This window comes from Tachypleus tridentatus, chromosome 1, assembly GCF_004210375.1.
Source record: "Tachypleus tridentatus isolate NWPU-2018 chromosome 1, ASM421037v1, whole genome shotgun sequence".
In the NCBI taxonomy this organism is placed as follows: domain Eukaryota; kingdom Metazoa; phylum Arthropoda; class Merostomata; order Xiphosura; family Limulidae; genus Tachypleus; species Tachypleus tridentatus.
Window position 1 is genome coordinate 181,916,116 of NC_134825.1, and position 23,256 is coordinate 181,939,371.

At 24.8% G+C, this 23,256-nt stretch overlaps 1 protein-coding gene across 2 annotated transcripts in view; it reads left to right on the forward strand.

Moving 5' to 3' along the window:
* The window catches only part of LOC143231839 (DNA polymerase epsilon subunit 4-like), a 38,322-nt gene extending 15,637 nt beyond the window's left edge, over positions 1–22,685 (forward strand). The window contains exons 3-4 of one of the 2 annotated variants that reach the window (XM_076466540.1): positions 3,137–3,204; positions 21,713–22,685. In XM_076466540.1, coding sequence (XP_076322655.1) covers positions 3,137–3,204; positions 21,713–21,721 — 77 coding nt within the window. In that variant the 3' untranslated portion in view covers positions 21,722–22,685. The remainder of the gene's footprint in view (positions 1–3,136; positions 3,205–21,712) is intronic. The other variant, XM_076466551.1, reaches the window with a different exon arrangement.
* The last annotated feature ends 571 nt before the right edge of the window (positions 22,686–23,256 follow it).

A 23,256-nucleotide genomic window follows, 5' to 3' on the forward strand; every position in this document is an offset into this window, starting at 1 on the left:
ATAGTTAGATACTACTGAGTTCTTAATGACTTGTTTTTTATTTTATATATATATATATATAGTTAGATACTACTGAAAGTTCTTTATGACTTGTCTTTTATTGTTTATATATATATAGTTAGATACTACTGAAAGTTTGTTATGACTTGTTTTTTATTGTTTATATATATAGTTAGATACTACTGAAAGTTTGTTATGATTTGTTTTTTATTGTTTATATATAGTTAGATACTACTGAAAGTTCTTTATGACTCGTCTTTTATTGTTTATATATATAGTTAGATATTACTGAAAGTTTGTTATGACTTGTTTTTTATTGTTTATATATATATATATATAGTTAGATACTACTGAAAGTTTGTTATGACTTGTTTTTTATTGTTTATATATATATAGTTAGATATTACTGAAAGTTTGTTATGACTTGTTTTTTATTGTTTATATATATATATATATAGTTAGATACTACTGAAAGTTCTTTGACTTGTTTTTTATTGTTTATATATATATAGTTAGATACAACTGAAAGTTCTTTGACTTGTTTTTTATTGTTTATACATATATATGTAGTTAGATACTACTGAAAGTTCCTTATGACTTGTTTTTTATTGTTTATACATATATATGTAGTTAGATACTACTGAAAGTTCCTTATGACTTGTTTTTTATTGTTTATATATATAGTTAGATACTACTGAGTTCTTAATGACTTGTTTTTTATTTTATATATATATATATATAGTTAGATACTACTGAAAGTTCCTTATGACTTGTCTTTTATTGTTTATATATATATAGTTAGATACTACTGAAAGTTCCTTATGACTTGTTTTTTATTGTTTATATATATATATAGTTAGATACTACTGAAAATTCTTTATGACTTGTTTTTTATTGTTTATATATATATGTAGTTATGAAAGTTCCTTATGACTTGTTTTTTATTGTTTATACATATATATATATAGTTAGATACTACTGAAAGTTCCTTATGACTTGTTTTTTATTGTTTATATATATATAGTTAGATACAACTGAAAGTTCTTTGACTTGTTTTTTATTGTTTATACATATATATGTAGTTAGATACTACTGAAAGTTCCTTATGACTTGTTTTTTATTGTTTATACATATATATGTAGTTAGATACTACTGAAAGTTCCTTATGACTTGTTTTTTATTGTTTATATATATAGTTAGATACTACTGAGTTCTTAATGACTTGTTTTTTATTTTATATATATATATATATAGTTAGATACTACTGAAAGTTCTTTATGACTTGTCTTTTATTGTTTATATATATATAGTTAGATACTACTGAAAGTTTGTTATGACTTGTTTTTTATTGTTTATATATATAGTTAGATACTACTGAAAGTTTGTTATGATTTGTTTTTTATTGTTTATATATAGTTAGATACTACTGAAAGTTCTTTATGACTCGTCTTTTATTGTTTATATATATATAGTTAGATACTACTGAAAGTTCCTTATGACTTGTTTTTTATTGTTTATATATATATATAGTTAGATACTACTGAAAATTCTTTATGACTTGTTTTTTATTGTTTATATATATATGTAGTTATGAAAGTTCCTTATGACTTGTTTTTATTGTTTATACATATATATATAGTTAGATACTACTGAAAGTTCCTTATGACTTGTTTTTTATTGTTTATATATATATAGTTAGATACAACTGAAAGTTCTTTGACTTGTTTTTTATTGTTTATACATATATATGTAGTTAGATACTACTGAAAGTTCCTTATGACTTGTTTTTTATTGTTTATACATATATATGTAGTTAGATACTACTGAAAGTTCCTTATGACTTGTTTTTTATTGTTTATATATATAGTTAGATACTACTGAGTTCTTAATGACTTGTTTTTTATTTTATATATATATATATATAGTTAGATACTACTGAAAGTTCTTTATGACTTGTCTTTTATTGTTTATATATATATAGTTAGATACTACTGAAAGTTTGTTATGACTTGTTTTTTATTGTTTATATATATAGTTAGATACTACTGAAAGTTTGTTATGATTTGTTTTTTATTGTTTATATATATAGTTAGATACTACTGAAAGTTTGTTATGACTTGTTTTTTATTGTTTATATATATATATAGTTAGATATTACTGAAAGTTTGTTATGACTTGTTTTTTATTGTTTATATATATATAGTTAGATACTACTGAAAGTTCTTTATGACTCGTCTTTTATTGTTTATATATATAGTTAGATATTACTGAAAGTTTGTTATGACTTGTTTTTTATTGTTTATATATATAGTTAGATACTACTGAAAGTTTGTTATGATTTGTTTTTTATTGTTTATATATATAGTTAGATACTACTGAAAGTTTGTTATGACTTGTTTTTTATTGTTTATATATATATATAGTTAGATATTACTGAAAGTTCCTTATGACTTGTTTTTTATTGTTTATATATATATAGTTAGATACTACTGAAAGTTCTTTATGACTCGTCTTTTATTGTTTATATATATAGTTAGATATTACTGAAAGTTTGTTATGACTTGTTTTTTATTGTTTATATATATATATATATAGTTAGATACTACTGAAAGTTTGTTATGACTTGTTTTTTATTGTTTATATATATATAGTTAGATATTACTGAAAGTTTGTTATGACTTGTTTTTTATTGTTTATATATATATATATATAGTTAGATACTACTGAAAGTTCTTTGACTTGTTTTTTATTGTTTATATATATAGTTAGATATTACTGAAAGTTCTTTATGACTTGTTTTTTATTGTTTATATATATATAGTTAGATATTACTGAAAGTTCTTTATGACTTGTTTTTTATTGTTTATATATATAGTTAGATACTACTGAAAGTTTGTTATGACTTGTTTTTTATTGTTTATATATATATAGTTAGATACTACTGAAAGTTCTTTGACTTGTTTTTTATTGTTTATATATATAGTTAAATATTTCTGAAAGTTCTTTATGACTTGTTTTTTATTGTTTATATATATAGTTAGATATTACTGAAAGTTCTTTATGACTTGTTTTTTATTGTTTATATATATAGTTAGATACTACTGAAAGTTTGTTATGACTTGTTTTTTATTTGCAGACTCATGTATTGAACTAGTTGATTCCTTGTTTTTTCTGGAAGGTAAGAAGCAGTTGATAACATGTAAGGTAAAGCTCTTTACATATATAAAACTTGAAGATACTTAACGTGTTAATTAGGACTATGTCAGAGAAATATTGTGGGCACGTTCAAGATTTTAATATAGTTTATCAGTAATTAAGAGAGAATGAGGGAAATGTGAAATAACTCACCATATCGTCAGTCATAGAATGGATGATACCAGTATCGACATCAAGCTATGGGGAACAAGTGTAGTTAATTAAACATGCTTTTCTTACATAAAAACACTGGAATGTCTCGTTTCATCTGCCCTTCTTGTTATCACTGTTTTTGGAACACTTATGATAACCTCATGTTTATGGTTCTTTTAGTTTCAGTCACTTTGGTGTGTCACTTTGTAATACATTTGCTGTTTCAAACACATATTTTTATAAAAGAAATATAAAGTCTTGAAAGAACCAACCAGTAATTGCAATGATGTTAGAAATAAACTTGTTTCATCATTATATATACTTAGGGTTCACAGTGAATTGATACAAAATAGTTGTCTGAAATCTATATATGTATTTATAGAACCTATACTGATTAGTTGTCTGAAACCTATATATATATATTTATGGAAGCTATATTGATTAGTTGTCTGAAAACTATATATATATGTTTATAGAACCTATACTGATTAGTTGTCTGAAAACTATATATATGTTTATAGAACCTATACTGATTAGTTGTCTGAAAACTATATATATGTTTATAGAACCTATACTGATTAGTTGTCTGAAAACTATATATATGTTTATAGAACCTATACTGATTAGTTGTCTGAAAACTATATATATGTTCATAGAACATATACTGATTAGTTGTCTGAAAACTATATATATGTTTATAGAACCTATACTGATTAGTTGTCTGAAAACTATATATATGTTTATAGAACCTATACTGATTAGTTGTCTGAAAACTATATATATATATATATATGGAAGCTGTACTGATTAGTTGTCTGAAAACTATATATATATATATATGGAAGCTGTACTGATTAGTTGTCTGAAAACTATATATATATATATATATGGAAGCTGTACTGATTAGTTGTCTGAAAACTATATATATATATGTTTATAGAAGCTGTACTGATTAGTTGTCTGAAAACTATATATATATATATGTTTATAGAAGCTGTACTGATTAGTTGTCTGAAAACTATATATATGTTTATAGAAGCTGTACTGATTAGTTGTCTGAAAACTATATATATGTTTATAGAACCTATACTGATTAGTTGTCTGAAAACTATATATATGTTTATAGAACCTATACTGATTAGTTGTCTGAAAACTATATATATGTTTATAGAACCTATACTGATTAGTTGTCTGAAAACTATATATATGTGTAGAACCTATACTGATTAGTTGTCTGAAATCTATATATATATATCTATAGAAGCTGTACTGATTAGTTGTCTGAAATCTATATATATATATCTATAGAAGCTGTACTGATTAGTTGTCTAAAAACTATATATATATTTATAGAACCTACACTGATTAGTTGTCTAAAAACTATATATATTTCTAGAAGCTATACTGATTAGAACATGGATATCTCTTACTTGCTTTTTACTTTTCAGGTTTTGTCGATGTAGGATTTAGATTACTGAAACTTGTATGTGGTTTGTGTAAGAACACTGATGTTTATACTGACAATGAGTTAAAATGATTTTACCAGATCAACATGTCCTCTAAAAGATTAGAATAGTCATTAAATAACTTGTTTTGAAACTTTTAACTAAATATTCAAAACCTGTTGGTCCAGGGTATTTATCACTCTAATTATAATGATAATAAACATGATGGTCAGATCTGTATTTATAAAACCATTGATACCATTGGTGTAATGTTCTTGGTTATCATTGTTAAAATGAATGTAATTTTAGGTGTCTTTCTTTTAATGTACAAAATAGGCTGTTTCAGTATAAACAGAAGTATTGTCTCATATATGTAAAAACTAAAACCAAAAAGGCATGTATGTATATATATTTTCAAGCAGAACTTAGCTACAACAGTCGGTAGTAATCCACTAAATATTATTATTTTTCTTCAAAATTACTTCTATGCAGTAACAGCCTCTAGCTAAAGTTGTCGGTAGTAATCCACTAATTATTAGTATTATTGTTCTCTAAAAGTACTTCTATGCAGTAGCAGACTCTAGCTAAAATTGGCGATAGTAATCCACTAATTATTAGTATTATTGTTCTCTAAAAGTACTTGTATGCAGTAACAGCCTCTAGCTAAAGCTATCGATAGTAATCCACTAATTATTAGTATTATTGTTCTCTAAAAGTACTTGTATGCAGTAACAGCCTCTAGCTAAAGTTGTCGGTAGTAATCCACTAATTATTAGTATTATTGTTCTCTAAAATAACTTGTATGCAGTAACAGCCTCTAGCTAAAGCTGTCGATAGTAATCCACTAATTATTAGTATTATTGCTTTCTAAAAGTACTTGTATGCAGTAACAGCCTCTAGCTAAAGTTGTCGGTAGTAATCCACTAATTATTAGTATTATTGTTCTCTAAAATAACTTGTATGCAGTAACAGCCTCTAGCTAAAGCTGTCGATAGTAATCCACTAATTATTAGTATTATTGCTCTCTAAAAGTACTTGTATGCAGTAACAGCCTCTAGCTAAAGTTGTCAGTAGTAATCCACTAATTATTAGTATTATTGTTCTCTAAAATAACTTGTATGCAGTAACAGCCTCTAGCTAAAGTTGTCGGTAGTAATCCACTAATTATTAGTATTATTGTTCTCTAAAATAACTTGTATGCAGTAACAGCCTCTAGCTAAAGTTGTCGGTAGTAATCCACTAATTATTAGTATTATTGTTCTCTAAAATAACTTGTATGCAGTAACAGCCTCTAGCTAAAGCTGTCGATAGTAATCCACTAATTATTAGTATTATTGCTCTCTAAAAGTACTTGTATGCAGTAACAGCCTCTAGCTAAAGTTGTCGGTAGTAATCCACTAATTATTAGTATTATTGTTCTCTAAAAGTACTTGTATGCAGTAACAGCCTCCAGCTAAAGCTGTCGATAGTAATCCACTAATTATTAGTATTATTATTCTCTAAAAGTACTTGTATGCAGTAACAGCCTCTAGCTAAAGTTGTCGGTAGTAATCCACTAATTATTAGTATTATTGCTCTCTAAAATAACTTGTATGCAGTAACAGCCTCCAGCTAAAGCTGTCGATAGTAATCCACTAATTATTAGTATTATTGCTCTCTAAAAGTACTTGTATGCAGTAACAGCCTCTAGCTAAAGCTGTCGATAGTAATCCACTAATTATTAGTATTATTGCTCTCTAAAAGTACTTGTATGCAGTAACAGCCTCTAGCTAAAGTTGTCGGTAGTAATCCACTAATTATTAGTATTATTGCTTTCTAAAAGTACTTGTATGCAGTAACAGCCTCTAGCTAAAGTTGTCGGTAGTAATCCACTAATTATTAGTATTATTGTTCTCTAAAATAACTTGTATGCAGTAACAGCCTCTAGCTAAAGCTGTCGATAGTAATCCACTAATTATTAGTATTATTGCTCTCTAAAAGTACTTGTATGCAGTAACAGCCTCTAGCTAAAGTTGTCGGTAGTAATCCACTAATTATTAGTATTATTGTTCTCTAAAAGTACTTGTATGCAGTAACAGCCTCTAGCTAAAGCTTTCGGTAGAAATCCAATAATTATTGTTATTATTTGTCCTCAAAATTGCTTGTATGCAGTAGCAGCCTTTAGCTAAAGCAGTCAGTCGTTATTTACTAATTAGTACTATTACTGTTTGTCAAAATGACTTGGATGCAGTAGCAGCTTCTAGTTAATGCTGTCTGTGGTAATCTAGTAATTATTATTATCTCAGCAATTACTTGTTGTTTGAGATTTCTGAAATGAGTAAAGTCTGTTTGGCTTTGAACCAAATAAAGTATATTGGTTGCCACTTATAATGGATACACAGCTAACATTCTGGAGAATTTAAAGCAACATCGTATTGATGAGGCAAGCTAACGAAAAACAACTCGGAAGAAATGGTTTCTTATATTAGAAATAGAAATAACACACTTACAGAAACATACACTTCTGTGTCTGTGTTTGACTGCCATATCTTCAAGAGGAAAGAGGACCCTGAGGGTATTGTGTTTTATTCATGTGTGTGCAACATTATGCAACTTTGTAATGAGTGAAAAACATATAGAAAAGAAGTGGTTCCTTACACTGCAAATTATAGATATAAATCACAAATATTTTTTCAACCTTCTAGTTTCTACTTTTATTTCATACTTTCAATGCCTAGACTCAACAATAATATTAGTTTATACTTTTATTTTATACTTTCAGTGTCCAGACTCTCAACAACAATATTAGTTTATTTTTTTATTTTATACTTTCAGTGTCTAGACTCTCAACAACAATATTACTTTATTTTTTTATTTTATACTTTCAGTGTCTAGACTCTCAACAACAATATTACTTTATTTTTTTATTTTATACTTTCAGTGTCTAGACTCTCAACAACAATATTACTTTATTTTTTTATTTTATACTTTCAGTGTCTAGACTCTCAACAACAATATTACTTTATTTTTTTATTTTATACTTTCAGTGTCTAGACTCTCAACAACAATATTACTTTATTTTTTTTTATTTTATACTTTCAGTGTCTAGACTCTCAACAACAATATTACTTTATTTTTTTATTTTATACTTTCAGTGTCTAGACTCTCAACAACAATATTACTTTATTTTTTTTTTTTATACTTTCAGTGTCTAGACTCTCAACAACAATATTACTTTATTTTTTTATTTTATACTTTCAGTGTCTAGACTCTCAACAACAATATTACTTTCTTTTTTTATTTTATACTTTCAGTGTCTAGACTCTCAAACAACAATATTACTTTCTTTTTTTATTTTATACTTTCAGTGTCTAGACTCTCAACAACAATATTACTTTCTTTTTTTTTTTTTTATACTTTCAGTGTCTAGACTCTCAACAACAATATTATTTTTTTTTTATTTTATACTTTCAGTGTCTAGACTCTCAAACAACAATATTACTTTATTTTTTTATTTTATACTTTCAGTGTCTAGACTCTCAACAACAATATTACTTTATTTTTTTATTTTATACTTTCAGTGTCTAGACTCTCAACAACAATATTACTTTATTTTTTTATTTTATACTTTCAGTGTCTAGACTCTCAAACAACAATATTACTTTATTTTTTTATTTTATACTTTCAGTGTCTAGACTCTCAACAACAATATTACTTTATTTTTTTTTTTATTTTATACTTTCAGTGTCTAGACTCTCAACAACAATATTACTTTATTTTTTTATTTTATACTTTCAGTGTCTAGACTCTCAACAACAATATTACTTTATTTTTTTATTTTATACTTTCAGTGTCTAGACTCTCAAACAACAATATTACTTTATTTTTTTATTTTATACTTTCAGTGTCTAGACTCTCAACAACAATATTACTTTATTTTTTTTTATTTTATACTTTCAGTGTCTAGACTCTCAACAACAATATTACTTTATTTTTTTTATTTTATACTTTCAGTGTCTAGACTCTCAACAACAATATTACTTTATTTTTTTATTTTATACTTTCAGTGTCTAGACTCTCAACAACAATATTACTTTATTTTTTATTTTATACTTTCAGTGTCTAGACTCTCAACAACAATATTACTTTATTTTTTTTTATTTTATACTTTCAGTGTCTAGACTCTCAACAACAATATTACTTTATTTTTTTTTATTTTATACTTTCAGTGTCTAGACTCTCAACAACAATATTACTTTTTATTTTTTTTATTTTATACTTTCAGTGTCTAGACTCTCAACAACAATATTACTTTATTTTTTTACTTTCAGTGTCTAGACTCTCAACAACAATATTACTTTATTTTATTTTACTTTCAGTGTCTAGACTCTCAACAACAATATTACTTTATTTTTTTTATTTTATACTTTCAGTGTCTAGACTCTCAACAACAATATTACTTTATTTTTTTATACTTTCAGTGTCTAGACTCTCAACAACAATATTACTTTTTTTTATTTTATACTTTCAGTGTCTAGACTCTCAACAACAATATTACTTTATTTTTTTTTATTTTATACTTTCAGTGTCTAGACTCTCAACAACAATATTACTTTATTTTTTTTATTTTATACTTTCAGTGTCTAGACTCTCAACAACAATATTACTTTATTTTTTTTATTTTATACTTTCAGTGTCTAGACTCTCAACAACAATATTACTTTATTTTTTATTTTATACTTTCAGTGTCTTTCTCAACAACAATATTACTTTATTTTTTTTTATTTTATACTTTCAGTGTCTAGACTCTCAACAACAATATTACTTTATTTTTTTATTTTATACTTTCAGTGTCTAGACTCTCAACAACAATATTACTTTATTTTTTTATTTTATACTTTCAGTGTCTAGACTCTCAACAACAATATTACTTTATTTTTTTATTTTATACTTTCAGTGTCTAGACTCTCAACAACAATATTACTTTATTTTTTTATTTTATACTTTCAGTGTCTAGACTCTCAACAACAATATTACTTTATTTTTTTTATTTTATACTTTCAGTGTCTAGACTCTCAACAACAATATTACTTTATTTTTTTATTTTATACTTTCAGTGTCTAGACTCTCAACAACAATATTACTTTATTTTTTTTTATTTTATACTTTCAGTGTCTAGACTCTCAACAACAATATTACTTTATTTTTTTATTTTATACTTTCAGTGTCTAGACTCTCAACAACAATATTACTTTATTTTTTTTATTTTATACTTTCAGTGTCTAGACTCTCAACAACAATATTACTTTATTTTTTTTTTATTTTATACTTTCAGTGTCTAGACTCTCAACAATATTACTTTATTTTTTTATTTTATACTTTCAGTGTCTAGACTCTCAACAACAATATTACTTTATTTTATACTTTCAGTGTCTAGACTCTCAACAACAATATTACTTTATTTTTTTATTTTATACTTTCAGTGTCTAGACTCTCAACAACAATATTACTTTATTTTTTTATTTATTTTTTTATTTTATACTTTCAGTGTCTAGACTCTCAACAACAATATTACTTTATTTTTTTTTATTTTATACTTTCAGTGTCTAGACTCTCAACAACAATATTACTTTATTTTTTTATTTTTATACTTTCAGTGTCTAGACTCTCAACAACAATATTACTTTATTTTTTTTTTTTATACTTTCAGTGTCTAGACTCTCAACAACAATATTACTTTATTTTTTTTATTTTATACTTTCAGTGTCTAGACTCTCAACAACAATATTACTTTATTTTTTTATTTTATACTTTCAGTGTCTAGACTCTCAACAACAATATTACTTTATTTTTTTTTATTTTATACTTTCAGTGTCTAGACTCTCAACAACAATATTACTTTATTTTTTTATTTTATACTTTCAGTGTCTAGACTCTCAACAACAATATTACTTTATTTTTTTTTATTTTATACTTTCAGTGTCTAGACTCTCAACAACAATATTACTTTATTTTTTTATTTTATACTTTCAGTGTCTAGACTCTCAACAACAATATTACTTTATTTTTTTTTTTATTTTATACTTTCAGTGTCTAGACTCTCAACAACAATATTACTTTATTTTTTTATTTTATTTTATACTTTCAGTGTCTAGACTCTCAACAACAATATTACTTTATTTTTTTATTTTATACTTTCAGTGTCTAGACTCTCAACAACAATATTACTTTATTTTTTTTTTTATTTTATACTTTCAGTGTCTAGACTCTCAACAACAATATTACTTTATTTTTTTTTATTTTATACTTTCAGTGTCTAGACTCTCAACAACAATATTACTTTATTTTTTTTTTTTTATACTTTCAGTGTCTAGACTCTCAACAACAATATTACTTTATTTTTTTTATTTTATACTTTCAGTGTCTAGACTCTCAACAACAATATTACTTTATTTTATTTTTTCTATTTTATACTTTCAGTGTCTAGACTCTCAACAACAATATTACTTTATTTTTTTATTTTATACTTTCAGTGTCTAGACTCTCAACAACAATATTACTTTATTTTTTTTTTTATTTTATACTTTCAGTGTCTAGACTCTCAACAACAATATTACTTTATTTTTTTTTATTTTATACTTTCAGTGTCTAGACTCTCAACAACAATATTACTTTATTTTTTTATTTTATACTTTCAGTGTCTAGACTCTCAACAACAATATTACTTTATTTTTTTTATTTATTTTATACTTTCAGTGTCTAGACTCTCAACAACAATATTACTTTATTTTTTTATTTTATACTTTCAGTGTCTAGACTCTCAACAACAATATTACTTTATTTTTTTTATTTTATACTTTCAGTGTCTAGACTCTCAACAACAATATTACTTTATTTTTTATTTTATACTTTCAGTGTCTAGACTCTCAACAACAATATTACTTTTATTTTTTTATTTTATACTTTCAGTGTCTAGACTCTCAACAACAATATTACTTTATTTTTTTTATTTTATACTTTCAGTGTCTAGACTCTCAACAACAATATTACTTTCAGTGTCTAGACTCTCAACAACAATTTTTTTATTTTATACTTTCAGTGTCTAGACTCTCAACAACAATATTACTTTATTTTTTTATTTTATACTTTCAGTGTCTAGACTCTCAACAACAATATTACTTTATTTTTTTTTCATTTTATACTTTCAGTGTCTAGACTCTCAACAACAATATTACTTTATTTTATACTTTCATTTTATACTTTCAGTGTCTAGACTCTCAACAACAATATTACTTTATTTTTTTTATTTTATACTTTCAGTGTCTAGACTCTCAACAACAATATTACTTTATTTTTTTATTTTATACTTTCAGTGTCTAGACTCTCAACAACAATATTACTTTATTTTTTTATTTTATACTTTCAGTGTCTAGACTCTCAACAACAATATTACTTTATTTTTTTTATTTTTCATACTCTCAACAACAATCAGTGTCTAGACTCTCAACAACAATAACAATATTTTTTTATTTTATACTTTCAGTGTCTAGACTCTCAACAACAATATTACTTTATTTTATACTTTCAGTGTCTAGACTCTCAACAACAATATTACTTTATTTTTTATACTTTCAGTGTCTAGACTCTCAACAACTATTACTTTATTTTATACTTTCAGTGTCTAGACTCTCAACAACAATATTACTTTTATTTTATACTTTCAGTGTCTAGACTCTCAACAACAATATTACTTTTATTTTATACTTTCAGTGTCTAGACTCTCAACAACAATATTACTTTATTTTATACTTTATTTCAGTGTCTAGACTCTCAACAACAATATTACTTTATTTTATACTTTCAGTGTCTAGACTCTCAACAACAATATTACTTTATTTTATACTTTCAGTGTCTAGACTCTCAACAACAATATTACTTTATTTTATACTTTCAGTGTCTAGACTCTCAACAACAATATTACTTTATTTTATACTTTCAGTGTCTAGACTCTCAACAACAATATTACTTTATTTTATACTTTCAGTGTCTAGACTCTCAACAACAATATTACTTTATTTTATACTTTCAGTGTCTAGACTCTCAACAACAATATTACTTTATTTTTTATACTTTCAGTGTCTAGACTCTCAACAACAATATTACTTTATTTTATACTTTCAGTGTCTAGACTCTCAACAACAATATTACTTTATTTTATACTTTCAGTGTCTAGACTCTCAACAACAATATTACTTTATTTTATACTTTCAGTGTCTAGACTCTCAACAACAATATTACTTTATTTTATATACTTTCAGTGTCTAGACTCTCAACAACAATATTACTTTTATTTTATACTTTCAGTGTCTAGACTCTCAACAACAATATTACTTTATTTTTTTATTTTATACTTTCAGTGTCTAGACTCTCAACAACAATATTACTTTATTTTATACTTTCAGTGTCTAGACTCTCAACAACAATATTACTTTATTTTATACTTTCAGTGTCTAGACTCTCAACAACAATATTACTTTATTTTATACTTTCAGTGTCTAGACTCTCAACAACAATATTACTTTATTTTATACTTTCAGTGTCTAGACTCTCAACAACAATATTACTTTATTTTTTTATTTTATACTTTCAGTGTCTAGACTCTCAACAACAATATTACTTTATTTTTTTATTTTATACTTTCAGTGTCTAGACTCTCAACAACAATATTACTTTATTTTATACTTTCAGTGTCTAGACTCTCAACAACAATATTACTTTATTTTATACTTTCAGTGTCTAGACTCTCAACAACAATATTACTTTATTTTTTTATTTTATACTTTCAGTGTCTAGACTCTCAACAACAATATTACTTTATTTTATTTTATACTTTCAGTGTCTAGACTCTCAACAACAATATTACTTTATTTTTTTATTTTATACTTTCAGTGTCTAGACTCTCAACAACAATATTACTTTATTTTTTTATTTTATACTTTCAGTGTCTAGACTCTCAACAACAATATTACTTTATTTTTTTATTTTATACTTTCAGTGTCTAGACTCTCAACAACAATATTACTTTATTTTTTTTATTTTATACTTTCAGTGTCTAGACTCTCAACAACAATATTACTTTATTTTTTTATTTTATACTTTCAGTGTCTAGACTCTCAACAACAATATTACTTTATTTTTTTTTATTTTATACTTTCAGTGTCTAGACTCTCAACAACAATATTACTTTATTTTTTATACTTTCAGTGTCTAGACTCTCAACAACAATATTACTTTTTTTTTTTATTTTATACTTTCAGTGTCTAGACTCTCAACAACAATATTACTTTTTTTTTTTTTATTTTATACTTTCAGTGTCTAGACTCTCAACAACAATATTACTTTTTTTTTTTTATTTTATACTTTCAGTGTCTAGACTCTCAACAACAATATTACTTTATTTTTTTTATTTTATACTTTCAGTGTCTAGACTCTCAACAACAATATTACTTTATTTTTTTTATTTTATACTTTCAGTGTCTAGACTCTCAACAACAATATTACTTTATTTTTTTTATTTTATACTTTCAGTGTCTAGACTCTCAACAACAATATTTTTATTTTTTTATTTTATACTTTCAGTGTCTAGACTCTCAACAACAATATTACTTTATTTTTTTTATTTTATACTTTCAGTGTCTAGACTCTCAACAACAATATTACTTTATTTTTTTTATTTTATACTTTCAGTGTCTAGACTCTCAACAACAATATTACTTTATTTTTTTATTTTATACTTTCAGTGTCTAGACTCTCAACAACAATATTACTTTATTTTTTATTTTATACTTTCAGTGTCTAGACTCTCAACAACAATATTTTTATTTTTTTTTATTTTATACTTTCAGTGTCTAGACTCTCAACAACAATATTACTTTATTTTTTTATTTTATACTTTCAGTGTCTAGACTCTCAACAACAATATTACTTTATTTTTTTTTATTTTATACTTTCAGTGTCTAGACTCTCAACAACAATATTACTTTTTTTTTTATTTTATACTTTCAGTGTCTAGACTCTCAACAACAATATTACTTTATTTTTTTATTTTATACTTTCAGTGTCTAGACTCTCAACAACAATATTACTTTATTTTTTTTCTCATTTTATACTTTCAGTGTCTAGACTCTCAACAACAATATTACTTTATTTTTTTATTTTATACTTTCAGTGTCTAGACTCTCAACAACAATATTACTTTATTTTTTTATTTTATACTTTCAGTGTCTAGACTCTCAACAACAATATTACTTTATTTTTTTTATTTTATACTTTCAGTGTCTAGACTCTCAACAACAATATTACTTTATTTTTTTATTTTATACTTTCAGTGTCTAGACTCTCAACAACAATATTACTTTATTTTTTTATTTTATACTTTCAGTGTCTAGACTCTCAACAACAATATTACTTTATTTTATACTTTCAGTGTCTAGACTCTCAACAACAATATTACTTTATTTTTTTATTTTATACTTTCAGTGTCTAGACTCTCAACAACAATATTTTTTATTTTATTTTCATTTTATACTTTCAGTGTCTAGACTCTCAACAACAATATCTAGACTTTCAACAACAATATTTTTTTTTTATACTTTCAGTGTCTAGACTCTCAACAACAATATATTTTTTTATTTTATACTTTCAGTGTCTAGACTCTCAACAACAATATTTTTTTTATTTTATACTTTCAGTGTCTAGACTCTCAACAACAATATTACTTTATTTTTTTATTTTATACTTTCAGTGTCTAGACTCTCAACAACAATATTTTTTTATTTTATACTTTCAGTGTCTAGACTCTCAACAACAATATTTTTTTATTTTATACTTTCAGTGTCTAGACTCTCAACAACAATATTTTTTTTTTATACTTTCAGTGTCTAGACTCTCAACAACAATATTTTTTTATTTTATACTTTCAGTGTCTAGACTCTCAACAACAATATTTTTTTTTATATATACTTTCAGTGTCTAGACTCTCAACAACAATATTTTTTTATTTTATACTTTCAGTGTCTAGACTCTCAACAACAATATTTTTTTATTTTATACTTTCAGTGTCTAGACTCTCAACAACAATATTTTTTTATTTTATACTTTCAGTGTCTAGACTCTCAACAACAATATTTTTTTATTTTATACTTTCAGTGTCTAGACTCTCAACAACAATATTTTTTTTATTTTATACTTTCAGTGTCTAGACTCTCAACAACAATATTTTTTTTTATTTTATACTTTCAGTGTCTAGACTCTCAACAACAATATTTTTTTTTTATTTTGTCTAGACTCTCAACAACAATATTTTTTTATATACTTTCAGTGTCTAGACTCTCAACAACAATATTTTTTTATTTTATACTTTCAGTGTCTAGACTCTCAACAACAATATTTTTTTTATTTTATACTTTCAGTGTCTAGACTCTCAACAACAATATTTTTTTATTTTATACTTTCAGTGTCTAGACTCTCAACAACAATATTTTTTTTTATTTTATACTTTCAGTGTCTAGACTCTCAACAACAATATTTTTTTATTTTATACTTTCAGTGTCTAGACTCTCAACAACAATATTTTTTTATTTTATACTTTCAGTGTCTAGACTCTCAACAACAATATTTTTTTATTTTATACTTTCAGTGTCTAGACTCTCAACAACAATATTTTTTTTTTATTTTATACTTTCAGTGTCTAGACTCTCAACAACAATATTTTTTTATTTTATACTTTCAGTGTCTAGACTCTCAACAACAATATTTTTTTATTTTATACAGTGTCTAGACTCTCAACAACAATATTTTTTTTATTTTATACTTTCAGTGTCTAGACTCTCAACAACAATATTTTTTTATTTTATACTTTCAGTGTCTAGACTCTCAACAACAATATTTTTTTTTTTATTTTATACTTTCAGTGTCTAGACTCTCAACAACAATATTTTTTTATTTTATACTTTCAGTGTCTAGACTCTCAACAACAATATTTTTTTTTATTTTATACTTTCAGTGTCTAGACTCTCAACAACAATATTTTTTATTTTATACTTTCAGTGTCTAGACTCTCAACAACAATATTTTTTTATTTTATACTTTCAGTGTCTAGACTCTCAACAACAATATTTTTTTATTTTATACTTTCAGTGTCTAGACTCTCAACAACAATATTTTTTTATTTTATACTTTCAGTGTCTAGACTCTCAACAACAATATTTTTTTTATTTTATACTTTCAGTGTCTAGACTCTCAACAACAATATTTTTTTTATTTTATACTTTCAGTGTCTAGACTCTCAACAACAATATTTTTTTATTTTATACTTTCAGTGTCTAGACTCTCAACAACAATATTTTTTTATTTTATACTTTCAGTGTCTAGACTCTCAACAACAATATTTTTTTATTTTATACTTTCAGTGTCTAGACTCTCAACAACAATATTTTTTTTATTTTATACTTTCAGTGTCTAGACTCTCAACAACAATATTTTTTTTTATTTTATACTTTCAGTGTCTAGACTCTCAACAACAATATTTTTTTTATTTTATACTTTCAGTGTCTAGACTCTCAACAACAATATTTTTTTATTTTATACTTTCAGTGTCTAGACTCTCAACAACAATATTTTTTTATTTTATACTTTCAGTGTCTAGACTCTCAACAACAATATTTTTTTTTTTTTTTTTTATACTTTCAGTGTCTAGACTCTCAACAACAATATTTTTTTTTTATACTTTCATTTTATACTTTCAGTGTCTAGACTCTCAACAACAATATTTTTTTTTTTTTTATTTTATACTTTCAGTGTCTAGACTCTCAACAACAATATTTTTTTTATTTTATACTTTCAGTGTCTAGACTCTCAACAACAATATTTTTTATTTTATACTTTCAGTGTCTAGACTCTCAACAACAATATTTTTTTTTATTTTATACTTTCAGTGTCTAGACTCTCAACAACAATATTATTTTTTATTTTATACTTTCAGTGTCTAGACTCTCAACAACAATATTTTTTTATTTTATACTTTCAGTGTCTAGACTCTCAACAACAATATTTTTTTTATTTTATACTTTCAGTGTCTAGACTCTCAACAACAATATTTTTTATTTTATACTTTCAGTGTCTAGACTCTCAACAACAATATTTTTTTTATTTTATACTTTCAGTGTCTAGACTCTCAACAACAATATTTTTTTTATTTTATACTTTCAGTGTCTAGACTCTCAACAACAATATTTTTTTTATTTTATACTTTCAGTGTCTAGACTCTCAACAACAATATTTTTTTTATTTTATACTTTCAGTGTCTAGACTCTCAACAACAATATTTTTTTATTTTATACTTTCAGTGTCTAGACTCTCAACAACAATATTTTTTTATTTTATACTTTCAGTGTCTAGACTCTCAACAACAATATTTTTTTATTTTATACTTTCAGTGTCTAGACTCTCAACAACAATATTTTTTTATTTTTTATACTTTCAGTGTCTAGACTCTCAACAACAATATTTTTTTATTTTATACTTTCAGTGTCTAGACTCTCAACAACAATATTTTTTTATTTTATACTTTCAGTGTCTAGACTCTCAACAACAATATTTTTTTATTTTATACTTTCAGTGTCTAGACTCTCAACAACAATATTTTTTTTATTTTATACTTTCAGTGTCTAGACTCTCAACAACAATATTTTTTTTATTTTATACTTTCAGTGTCTAGACTCTCAACAACAATATTTTTTTATTTTATACTTTCAGTGTCTAGACTCTCAACAACAATATTTTTTTTTATTTTATACTTTCAGTGTCTAGACTCTCAACAACAATATTTTTTTATTTTATACTTTCAGTGTCTAGACTCTCAACAACAATATTTTTTTTTTATTTTATACTTTCAGTGTCTAGACTCTCAACAACAATATTTTTTTATTTTATACTTTCAGTGTCTAGACTCTCAACAACAATATTTTTTTATTTTATACTTTCAGTGTCTAGACTCTCAACAACAATATTTTTTTATTTTATACTTTCAGTGTCTAGACTCTCAACAACAATATTTTTTTTTTATTTTATACTTTCAGTGTCTAGACTCTCAACAACAATATTTTTTTTTATTTTATACTTTCAGTGTCTAGACTCTCAACAACAATATTTTTTTATTTTATACTTTCAGTGTCTAGACTCTCAACAACAATATTTTTTTTTTTATTTTATACTTTCAGTGTCTAGACTCTCAACAACAATATTTTTTTATTTTATACTTTCAGTGTCTAGACTCTCAACAACAATATTTTTTTATTTTATACTTTCAGTGTCTAGACTCTCAACAACAATATTTTTTTTATTTTATACTTTCAGTGTCTAGACTCTCAACAACAATATTTTTTTTTTTTTTATACTTTCAGTGTCTAGACTCTCAACAACAATATTTTTTTATTTTATACTTTCAGTGTCTAGACTCTCAACAACAATATTTTTTTATTTTATACTTTCAGTGTCTAGACTCTCAACAACAATATTTTTTTATTTTATACTTTCAGTGTCTAGACTCTCAACAACAATATTTTTTTATTTTATACTTTCAGTGTCTAGACTCTCAACAACAATATTTTTTTATTTTATACTTTCAGTGTCTAGACTCTCAACAACAATATTTTTTTATTTTATACTTTCAGTGTCTAGACTCTCAACAACAATATTTTTTTTTTATTTTATACTTTCAGTGTCTAGACTCTCAACAACAATATTTTTTTATTTTATACTTTCAGTGTCTAGACTCTCAACAACAATATTTTTTTTTTTTTTATACTTTCAGTGTCTAGACTCTCAACAACAATATTTTTTTATTTTATACTTTCAGTGTCTAGACTCTCAACAACAATATTTTTTTTATTTTATACTTTCAGTGTCTAGACTCTCAACAACAATATTTTTTTTATTTTATTTTCATACTTTCAGTGTCTAGACTCTCAACAACAATATTTTTTTATTTTATACTTTCAGTGTCTAGACTCTCAACAACAATATTTTTTTTTTTTTATACTTTCAGTGTCTAGACTCTCAACAACAATATTTTTTTATTTTATACTTTCAGTGTCTAGACTCTCAACAACAATATTTTTTTTTTTTTATACTTTCAGTGTCTAGACTCTCAACAACAATATTTTTTTTATTTTATACTTTCAGTGTCTAGACTCTCAACAACAATATTTTTTTTTTATTTTATACTTTCAGTGTCTAGACTCTCAACAACAATATTTTTTTATTTTATACTTTCAGTGTCTAGACTCTCAACAACAATATTTTTTTTATTTTATACTTTCAGTGTCTAGACTCTCAACAACAATATTTTTTTATTTTATACTTTCAGTGTCTAGACTCTCAACAACAATATTTTTTTTTTATTTTATACTTTCAGTGTCTAGACTCTCAACAACAATATTTTTTTATTTTATACTTTCAGTGTCTAGACTCTCAACAACAATATTTTTTTATTTTATACTTTCAGTGTCTAGACTCTCAACAACAATATTTTTTATTTTATACTTTCAGTGTCTAGACTCTCAACAACAATATTTTTTTTATTTTATACTTTCAGTGTCTAGACTCTCAACAACAATATTTTTTTTATTTTATACTTTCAGTGTCTAGACTCTCAACAACAATATTTTTTTTATTTTATACTTTCAGTGTCTAGACTCTCAACAACAATATTTTTTTATTTTATACTTTCAGTGTCTAGACTCTCAACAACAATATTTTTTTATTTTATACTTTCAGTGTCTAGACTCTCAACAACAATATTTTTTTATTTTATACTTTCAGTGTCTAGACTCTCAACAACAATATTTTTTTATTTTATACTTTCAGTGTCTAGACTCTCAACAACAATATTTTTTTTTATTTTATATTCTTTCATTTTATACTTTCAGTGTCTAGACTCTCAACAACAATATTTTTTTTTATTTTATACTTTCAGTGTCTAGACTCTCAACAACAATATATTTTTTTTTATTTTATACTTTCATGTCTAGACTCTCAACAACAATATTTTTTTATTTTATACTTTCAGTGTCTAGACTCTCAACAACAATATTTTTTTATTTTATACTTTCAGTGTCTAGACTCTCAACAACAATATTTTTTTTATATACTTTCAGTGTCTAGACTCTCAACAACAATATTTTTTTTTCAGTATTTTATACTTTCAGTGTCTAGACTCTCAACAACAATATTTTTTTATTTTATACTTTCAGTGTCTAGACTCTCAACAACAATATTATTTTATTTTTATACTTTCAGTGTCTAGACTCTCAACAACAATATTACTTTTTTTATACTTTCAGTGTCTAGACTCTCAACAACAATATTACTTTATTTTATACTTTCAGTGTCTAGACTCTCAACAACAATATTACTTTTATTTTATACTTTCAGTGTCTAGACTCTCAACAACAATATTACTTTATTTTATACTTTCAGTGTCTAGACTCTCAACAACAATATTACTTTATTTTATACTTTCAGTGTCTAGACTCTCAACAACAATATTACTTTATTTTATACTTTCAGTGTCTAGACTCTCAACAACAATATTACTTTATTTTATACTTTCAGTGTCTAGACTCTCAACAACAATATTACTTTATTTTATACTTTCAGTGTCTAGACTCTCAACAACAATATTACTTTATTTTATACTTTCAGTGTCTAGACTCTCAACGTTTTAACCATGTCTTAAGTAGAAACTGACATGAACAACAATTATAACTGATCTGTAAGTTACAGAAATGACTAAGTCTTCTCATTAGGTTTATTTTATCAAGAAAACATGTTTTATACTTAACAATGTAATCATTTGTTTCTTGTTTAACTTTTTCCAGGCACCCTAGATACCTGAAAACATCTACTTGTAGCAACTGAAAATGAGTCGTGGAGACGTGTTTGTAAATGAAGGGGTTTAATATAGAATTGTTGTTTTTTTATATAGTAATTTTAAACCATGTTTCTGAAAAATAACTTGTATTAAGAAAATAAAAAAATTCAATTATAACATTATCTGTAAATAAAGTTTAAAGTATTTCCTTTTCATTTTGTACTTTTTTATTTATTTCTGAGAATAAAATAATTTACCATAGTTGATTTCGGTCATAACTGAAACCTAGTTTGTAATTTTTTTCAGTCTTCTGGTATTTACTGTGATCTAATTGGAGTATTATTGTAAGCTAATGTAACTTGAAATTGTACAGAAACTTGTATGTCAGTATACTGTGTATGGAAACAAAAGTCTTAAGTTATGTCTTTCATTTAAATGTCAGTATACTGTGTATGGAAACGAAGGTCTTAAGTTATGTCTTTCATTTAAATGTCAGTATACTGTGTATGGAAACGAAGGTCTAAGTTATGTCTTTCATTTAAATGTGAAAATGTTAACAGTGATTGGTCAAGTTTTATCATAATTATACTTATCGATAGTTTGAACTGTGTGATACCATATTTCTGTTCAATTGTTCTTACAGCTGGTTTAGTCTTGAAATGTGATCATGTTATAAAACTGTGTAACTTGGTTTACCAGAGTTACAGCGATACGTTTGACAGTATATTGTGGTCAGTCTCTGGTCACAAGAATTAAAGGCGGTTTTAAAAGCCGTTAGTGTTATATGAAAATACTTGAAGGAATAGCAACTTGGAGAAATGTTAATATTTACTTTAGCTAGTGGTGTCATCTCATGAGGTAAAATGGAAACATACCCTTATTATTAACTTTGTCCTGTGGAACAGTCGTGTTTGTAAGAAAGAGGCTCCCAAACAGTATTTTTGTCATCACATTACTGAAATAAAGATTGAAAAAAAGTAGCAATATTTTGTTTAACATATGTTTCTTTGTGTAACTATGTGAACACATCACATGAGTCTCAAATGTTGCGAGTGTGAAACAAATTCAGTTTCCCTCTATGTCGTTTACTTTATAAATATATTGGTTTATTGTAGAGGGTCCCTGTAAATGCTATTGTGCTTTGTAGACAAACGGATATACAACAGTCATAAGTATAGGCCTGCAGATCGGTTTTAAATTATGGAAAATGTGTTTACATTTTCTGATGACGTAGCACGTGGTGGTATAACATTGGGTCGTATATACTTTCGAAATGTTAAAAGTTACATGTAACGAAACTTATGTACTCACTCATCTTTATTAATCCATATCATTCAGATTAATGAAGTAATCTCTTTATGTGATCTCTTCAGTATATTATCAGTCATTTCTCTTGTCTCCCGAAAACCGCAGTAATCCCTTTAAACTTGTATAAATTCATGTATACCGTGTTGCAGTTATTTATTTTTAAAATGGATCATAATTTAAAAATAATTTTGATGATGTGACTAAATAAGTCAAGGACTAGAAAATTACCTATTTGAGTCAATG